We start from the raw sequence: 8,833 nt of genomic DNA on the forward strand, positions 1-8,833 counted from the left end.
TTTGCGGGCGCAAGTCAGCCCCCATAAGGAGTTATTTCAGTACCATCACGCCTGTGTCTTCTTTTGGCGTGTACGGCCTTGTCACCACTACGTGACAATATAAACTGGGCGCACATTAAAGACATAGTGATTTATAGCGAAAAACGAAGTGCACAAACGGGAATGTAGGTCGGAAAGGGGAGCCGCAGACCGAAGGTTTTAACGCGGTCGCATCATGATCCTATAGGCACAACCTAAGGAACGTACAAATTATTCAAGGTAAAATATATTTGCCAAGAACTGAAATGCCCCTCTGCTGCCCCCATAGGGACCATGCTCAGCTCGAACGGAGAGGGGGGCGAAATCGCTTGACGCTGCATGTTTGAAAAGCTTTTCTCGGCAGTGGTAGAGAGGTGCTGAGAATCTAGGTGTTCTAGGCCTAACTCATGATGGATGTGTCTCCTTGAGCGGTTCGTGAATTATGTCCCGGCGTTGAGAAAAGCGCGCGATCTCCCTTTTGACAGCCGCTTCTGACGCGCGACCATATTTATTGAATAAGGTTTCCGGCAGCCGCCTCAATTACATATAAAGGAAGTATGAAAGGGTTAAAAGAGAGCTTCCTTTAAAATGTATATGGAATTTATATCCGCTCTTGAAGAACACAATGGCTATGTAAAGAGACTCCACCCGTAGAGGAAAAGTCTGAAATGAAAATAAAAACACGCTTTTTGCTGTTCGAGACCACCCAGGAGCCTCCTTTTACTGCGTATCACAGTCGAGGGCCTTCCCGGGCCACGGTGCGCACATGGCGCTTTCCGACACGTGAGCCTCGGCCGTCCGTTTAGCTCAGCGTCTTCATGGTGACCGCAACCCTTGAGAGTGGCCCACGTTCGGAGGACCCGTCCAGGTGGCTCTACTGTCATCAGGAACCACAGGTGGCCGCCAGTTCCGAACAGCTCGGCGCCTGCTGGCAGAAGGGGCTCTCCGTGCGGCTGTTGGGGTGGCAACACGTTCGAAGCTCCAGGATCATGCGGGCGTTGCACATCTCCTCGTCATGCTCCCCGGTTCTGGAGAACATGTGTAAGAGCCTCCAGCCGAGCGAGTGCCGCTGTGTGGCCCGCGTCGTCCGATCTGCGGGGTCTGGGCAGAGGAGGCCGCACGGAGTTCCTTCGTAGGTACGGCGCAGCGCGTCCTCCACCACAGGCAGGTACCCGGGCAGGACGAGGCTGATCGGGAACGGGACGTAGTACGAGAGGCGGCCGCAGCGGTCAAATATGAACACGTCGTCCTTGGATCCATCTAGGATGGACCAGGCGGGCTCCTGCTCGCTCTCCTGGTGTACGGCGAACGAGACGCGCTGCTCTAGGTGCTCGCGGAGGTGTGCCGAGTGACGGTCGTTGACCACTACGAACTGCAGGTCGCTCATATTTGACCGAAGCCGCTGCAGCAGAGACTCCAAACTGCGCAAAAGAAAATCCAAGACTCCTTCAGAGAGTTTTGCAGCAGGAAGCCGAACCGTAGGGCCCTTGCTAGCACTGCAGTGGCATCGCAATATAATGAAGTCGGAGGCGCTAGAGGAGCCAGCGTAGGAAAATGGCCAATTATTAGTTCACATAGGTAATATTAGTCTTTATTCAACCATCCTGTCGTAATTGGTGACAGAGGCCTGGTATAAAAGCCGGTCATTTAAAGCTTGCCAAATCTATGGAACCACTAACGTTATGGCTATAGCAGAGGAGATCAAGGCAAACATTGTTCATTAAAAAAGGGAAAAAGGAGGGGAGGGGGGGGGGGGTTAAGGACAGCACAAGTAAACACGAAATTGTGCTTCAAGTCGAAAACTACGTTTTGAAGTGAAAATACAACAAAATACGCAGCACAACCAAGTGTATACAACTTTGCAAGCAAAGGTCCTGTAGAACATAACATGCAAGTTTGAAAGTTTATGCGCACAAATAGGCCGTTCAACAAAAAGAGTTAAGCTGTAACACGAAATTGTTTCATGCACGAGAAGGAATGCCCTCTACAGTTTTGTATGACTTGCCCTCCAGAATAGTGCCGTGTTCAAGAAATTTGGTCGTGACGTGTTCGAGATAATCGATGTTATGGTTTGGTTTGGTTTGTGGGGTTTAACGTCCCAAAGCGACTGAGGCTATGAGAGACGCCGAAGTGGAGGACTCCGGAAATTTCGACTACCTGGGGATCTTTAACGTGCGCTGACATCGCACAGCACACAGTATTGACACACACATGAGTGAACTGATATGTCTTTATTTTCAATGGGTTGCAGTTACGTGCTGCTTCTGTTGGAGGTCAATGTTCTATGCCTTTGTTGTTCTTGCAGAATAGACATGTGTAATTCTTTAAGAGCTCGACGCCGACGATAAGTGTGGACTGTATGCCACGTTTCGGGAAAAGTACGGTAGCGAGGCAAAACGGCAGGACGTTTGCATGAAGGTGAAGAAAAATGTGTTGCATTTTGCGATCTGTATAGCTATATGGAATGTGCGGCTTTCCCGATACATGCTTGTCCAAATGTAACTGTTACTGTTTTAAATACTAATTACAGTTATAGAGGTCGCAACTTGAAATATATATTCTGTATAGCTGTTTCAGAGCAGTAAGGATACTGCGAAATCGATATTAGTCGCATGACTGCGCTGCTTCATTTGCACACTTGACGAAAGCAGCAGCAAAGTCTGAAGACAGAGTGTCCAAGGTGAGTGTGATTTCTGTTTCAGCTCTCTTTTACACGTGATCAATGCACTCAATTAAGCGTGTTCAGTGTCTGGTTTTACTGTTTTACCTTTATTCGATACGTTTTTATCAATATTTGCTACTGATCAACTGCCGCCGACGCGGAAGTGGATCGAGCTATTATTGCGACGGCAACCTGGCCTGTTCCTCTGCGACGATAGGGGTGTGGCACTGAGAAACGATGTAAAAAATAATTCTGCCGGCCCTCGACCTTTTTCCTTCGTTTTTTTTTTTTAAATCTCAGGTCACTGAAACTATTTGTGCAAGCACAAAAAATATGCAATGACATCCGTTTTACAAAACTCGGCTGATGGTCCTTCGGACGGAGCCGGGAAATTGCCCCGAGTGAAAGGTCTTTTATTGGTATGGTGATATAGATCGACATCGCGGGAGTTCAGCACGTGAAACTGAACTAGAATGTGGAAAGTCTCGACTGCAATTTTTCTCCAGCCGTGGGTTATGACACGAAGCTCCTTCATAGCTTTCTTACCGTTTGCAAAAAATTTGATGAGATACAAAAAACAATGTAGAAGATTATCTAGGAATACAAATCAGGCGTCTGATGAGGAGGCACTGGTTGAGCCGCTATTTAAGTAAAAGAAAAATGCTGAAAAAGAAAAAAAAAATACCTCCTTCTATTCCTCGGATCAAACTTGGACTACAGCCTTTCTGGGACAGTCACTCTATCAGCTTAAGTAACCAGGACTGCAAAGAGTTGGCAGCTGTTTTCCTTCAACACCTTGGTGTGAAGACGGCTTTAATTCAGTGTGTTTAGCGAGGATCTATCAACGAGAAGCAGATTAGAAATAAAGAAGCAAGTGCTCCTTAGAATGCACTCAAGGTTAGGTTAGGTTGAAAGAAAAGCTGGATAAAATTCCTTTTTAGAAGGTAATTATAGAGCTTAGGTAACCTAATTGCAAGAAATAAATCCCAACGTGCAAAAAAAAGGGAAGTGAAAAAAAAAAAAAAAAACTGCCTGCGTGGTACAAGCATCTGCTGCGCACCGTACTGGATGTAACTGAGCGCGTGCTATTGCTGCTAAAGAAGGAATCTCCTACCCGGAGGCCTGCTGCCTGCACAAAGATCAGGAAGCCTTGAGCAGCGCGACCAGCGTCACGTTGCCCCTGTGTTCGGAGAGCGGGTCGCGGCCGCCGTCCACGGTCCACGGCTCAGGGGAGCTGCAGATGGGCGTCCGCGCTGCGGACGCCTGCAGGCACCCGGCCAGCAGAAGCAGCGCAAATCGGGCTGCCATTCCGCTGCAAGATAACCACAAGGAAAAGTTTGAATGCCTTATTTTCTGATGTGAAAAGTTTAATGCAGTTACACGCACTCTTGAAAATTTTCCAACACTGAAATACACGAGAGGCTGCAGTGTACATAAAGATCGTTGTGGGAAGTGGCAGTGCACAAAGAGATCGCCTTCAGAGGGCGGGACTAATCAGGGCTCTAACTTATGAGCGATTTGTTTCATAAGAATATATCATCATACTTACTCACATGTCCAAAACCTCAAAAGTTAGAGAGAGAAGACTATGGATGGAGGTCAGCCACGAGATCCAATTCCTCGTAATAAATGATACCCTCATATGGTTCACTTCGGACAACTTCACATGTGTTCAGCGAATAGGAGGATTTCGTCTCCGTCATAACGACTGACTTATTGAATACTTTAAGAAAACCCTGATGAGACGAAATACCTTCGGTGGCAGTGCAGCCTCAAGCGAACAATCAATTGAGTCCCGTCTCATAGCAACTCGCGGCAGCGTTATATGATGGCATGTGAAGGAGATGAAATCTAGTGCTGGCTGCATCTCTGGCTGTCCCTTACGTACGGCGCTTGGCGTTTCCAGTTGAATATGAAATGACTGAGACCTCAGTTTAACACACATGACCAGGTATAAGCACAAGTACACGCTTCATTGGAGTTGTGTTGGTCAGTAGAGTGCACGTTCATTTTCGGACCCTCAATAAAAATCGATGAGCGGGGAAACATGCTTCCACTGACAGTAAACGATAGCAGGCGGAAGTAATGCTTACTAAGGCGTTTAGTTCCGCATACTTGTTACAGGCTAAGCGTACAGTACAGCCTCGCTGCACCTTTCCGATTCACGATGCCTTTGTCGGTCCTACAGGATGGGTTGACTCCATTACGTTAGCTCTCATGTCCGAAATTGAGTCGATAGCGGTTTGCGTGTGTTCCTACGCCTCTTATATAAGCGGACGATAGCAGCTTCAAACCATTATATCATGGAAATGGGTTGCTTAAAAGGCCTCTCACGTCTAGGCGACATTTAGTACCCAGGAAATATCCCGAAACTGAAGCTTAACCTCGCGCCCCTTAATTTTAAGCCCTCGAAAAATAGGTTCAATACAATAAAGTGCCGAATTTGAAAACTTGATGTTAAGGCATATGGAAGCGACTCGTTAGAGGCCTTTCTTTACGTAAGCACTCAATTTGTTTCTTTGAAAGGCGCAACTATCTTCGAATGAATTATATAGAACCTAGTATTCCGTTCCCCGCATCATTAATTTACTCCTCTTGTTTGTTTGATATACACTACTCATGAGAGTAGATAGCTATACTAACCTTGACAAGACTCATTCTAAATAATATCAGCCCGCCTTTGAGTTCGACATATAATGCACACCAAGTTGTGTAGGCCAACGAAAGTAAACTTATGATGTATGCGTATGATGCCTAATTGGTCTCATCGGTTTGCAGATCCTTTACGGTAATTTGGACGCCCGTCGGAAGAGGCGTAGCTGATGATGGCAAATTATTCTTAACGAAACTTCGCGGAACAAAAAAAAAAAAATGAAAACACGCAACGAAACAGATTCTGATAGATTCAGGAACCTCATTCTTACTATAATAAATGGTTCTTTGAGTGCTAAGACATAATGCAAAGCGCTGATATGACATAATGAGAGGTGCGGTGGCGTGGTACTCACCTGCCTGGGGTAGTCGAGAGCGAGTGCTGTCGTCAGGGCCCCTGGATGCTCGAGTGTCGCGGCTGGCACTCTACTGGAGCCAATCTGAGCTGCCACCAGCTTTATAGATAAGGCACTTCCTTGGCCACTTGACGCGGAGCATACGCAGATACGGATGCCTTGCGCGAGACGCGTGTTGTCGACGCCCTGGCCGCCCGAGGAGGACGCGACCTTCGATTAAGTGGCAGCCTGTGCCCCTCTTGGGACACGCACGTGGGTCGCTCCAATCTTCACGAGCCTTGGCGGCAACTTCGAGGGGCTGAGGGCAGGTCGAACGGCGTCGAGATGTGCACCTGATTCGTAGAACTATTGTGTCGAAAAGTAAAGATGAACAGTGCCGAGTTGGAATCGGACCTGCTTTGTAGCGTTATCAGCTTTTTGTTTGTGTGTGTGGAAGTCAGAGAGCCAGATGGCCTCTTATGAGTGAGACAATTTATTGACACTCGTACAAAAGAAAGGGGCGCGCATGCTTTTGGTTAATGTTGCATATGAATCTCACGTTGTCACGCTGTCACGCTACACATACTTTAGATAAGGTGGCTGCTATGTATTTGCGACAGCCTCCAGAGGGAAGCAGAAAGAAAATCCGTTTTTCATGTTGGTGCCGGACAGCTTGAGCAACGCACTATCGGAGGTGTAGAATGGAGGCGGCAGTGCCACGCCAAGCTGGCGTGTGACGTCAAAGGGTGCTTCTGTAGAAAACGGGGCAAGAAAATGTGGAGTGGGGCCTGATATTTTTCTTTAGGTACTTCTCAAGCCTCTTTATGAGGTGTGCCATGATGCACTCGTCTTATATGGACTGAGTGTGTAGTACCCCCGTCAGAATGCATCGGACGATGTGTATAATTTGGCAGTGTAACGGCGGTGAGTGAAGGAGCAAACTGAATTTTTGGAATACGAAATAACTATTCGTAAGGACGTGCGAATATTAAAACATTGTGAATAGATATCAAGCTATTCTATAAGTGGAACACTTGAGACGGTACAGATCCAAAACTTATGCCAGAAATTCTGGCGAAGCTCATTGTTCAGGGGAAAGTTATTTATGAACGTAATGTTTCCGCATGTCGTGAATTTCCGCAATAATAACCAGTACAGCAGCACATCTTTATTTAGCTGGCTCACTATTTTCGTTATTCTAGCTGTTGCTATCGTCAAAAGCATTCACCATTGGTTTGCTACGCTATTCCTAACTACTCGATACGAGCGCCACAAATTTTATTCGAAAGATTATGTTGCGCATAAGAATATGCCTCATTCCCTTCGAATTTTTATAACAATATTTTAAGCTATTTTACTGTGGCCACATAAATAAAACTGATAACAAAGAATGCTGAACGGCATTCTAAATCGATGAAATAAGTTTTCAAGCTGTCGAATAATTTTTAATTCAATGACACGGAGTTCGAATAAGGCGATTCGTAGTTTTCATCAGCTACTGTTTCAAAAGCAGGGCCCGCAACAAGTTCGTACCGTATGTTGCTGGGATTCGCCTGCCCGGAATGGAAGGTGGATGACACCGATTAGGTAATGCAGGTTCAGCGAACACTACCTTTATGACTTATCAAAACAATGGCTGATACGCAGACCTAACCACTCCCCTTATGACCTATTTTATTCAATGTCATCTTTAATAGCAATAAGTAATTTATATAGTTCTGTTATTGGAGACCGTAGCGTTAGTTGCTTACCCCTTGTTCCAGCTTCGTAGTGGAGGTCATTGTTTTGTATTTTAAATGCTTTATCTATAACTTCATAAGCCATACTGCTGTATGGAGCGCTTAAGCCACCACTTTGCACATTGCCGAGATTAGTCATTTTTTTGTGAAGATTCATAAGCATATTTGTTAGAGTTCCATCACTATTCGATTTGTATTTCATTTTAGTGTCGGCTACATTACTGGTAATCGTATCGTTTGTTTAAAAAAATCTGTGTCATTCGCATGTCTTACGCGGCTTGCCCTAGAACAATAGTGCTTTCATTCACTGAGACAGTCAGATTATACTGATAAGCAAGCCGAAGAAAGCTGCTATTAATAAATTAACGCGTTAGTCTCTTAGCGATCAGTCGCGAGCAATTTGACTGTAGCAATTTAAAACTAAATGACGCAGCCCACAAGCGAAGATGCGAACGGCCATTCAGCGCTAGCAGGGATGATGGACTAAAAGGGAAAGGTCCAAAACTATGCAGTGGCGTATAGTCGAAAGACAAAACTTAAATTACAGGGTCTATTATATGTCTCTTAAAAAAGAGAACGGCAATAGCCTCATCATCATCATCATAATCATCATCAGCCTGATTATACCCACTGCAGGGCGAAGGCCTCTCCCATATTTCTCCACTTAACCCGGTTCTGTGCTAGCTGCATCCACTTGACCCCTGCAAACTTCTTAATCTCATCCGCCCACCTAACTTTCTGCCGCCCCCTGCTACGCTTTCCTTCCCTTGGAATCCAGTTTGTTACCCTCAGCGACCATCGGTTATCCTCTCTTCGCACTACATGTCCTGCCCATGTCCATTTCTTCTTAATTTCCACTAGAATGTCGGTAACTTGAGTTATTTCTCTGACCCACTCTGCACGCTTTCTATCTCTTAATGTTACCCCTACCATTTTTCGTTCCATGGCCCTCTGGGTTGTCCTCAACTTAAGTAGAACTCTCTTGGTTAGCCTCCACGTTTCAGCCCCATAGGTGAGTACAGGCAAGATGCAACTGTTGTATACTTTCCTCTTGAGCGATACCGGTAAGCTGCTAGTCATAATCTGCGAGTGCTTGCCAAATGTGCTCCATCCCAATCTTATTCTTCTTGTTATTTCCTTTTCATGGTCCGGATCTGCGGTTACTACCTGTCCTAAGTAGACATATTCGCCTACTACTTCCAGTATTTCACTACCTAATGTAAACTGCTGTTCCTTCCCGAGGCTGTTGAACATTACCTTAGTCTTCTGCATATTGATTTTCAAGCCTACCTTTCTACTTCTTATGTCTAGGTCATCAATCATTATTTGCAGTTCATCCCCCGAGTTGCTTAGCAAGGCAATGTCATCAGCAAATCGCAGATTACTGAGGTATTCTCCATCTAACCTTATCCTTAACTGCTCCCATT

General features: G+C 45.8%; 1 protein-coding gene across 1 annotated transcript; it reads right to left on the reverse strand.

The window, feature by feature from the left end:
• Positions 1-704: 704 nt before the first annotated feature.
• On the reverse strand, positions 705-5,843 carry LOC146192351 (selenoprotein P-like). The gene is made up of 3 exons (XM_084602458.1): positions 5,689-5,843; positions 3,795-3,992; positions 705-1,439 (listed from the first exon to the last, which is right to left on the reverse strand). The coding sequence occupies exon 3, from the start codon at positions 1,403-1,405 to the stop codon at positions 902-904; it is 504 nt and encodes a 167-aa protein (XP_084458584.1). The 5' UTR covers positions 1,406-1,439; positions 3,795-3,992; positions 5,689-5,843; the 3' UTR covers positions 705-901.
• Positions 5,844-8,833: the final 2,990 nt, after the last annotated feature.

This window comes from Amblyomma maculatum, chromosome 4 (assembly GCF_055883805.1).
Source record: "Amblyomma maculatum isolate TAMU_Amacu chromosome 4, ASM5588380v1, whole genome shotgun sequence".
NCBI classification, from domain to species: domain Eukaryota; kingdom Metazoa; phylum Arthropoda; class Arachnida; order Ixodida; family Ixodidae; genus Amblyomma; species Amblyomma maculatum.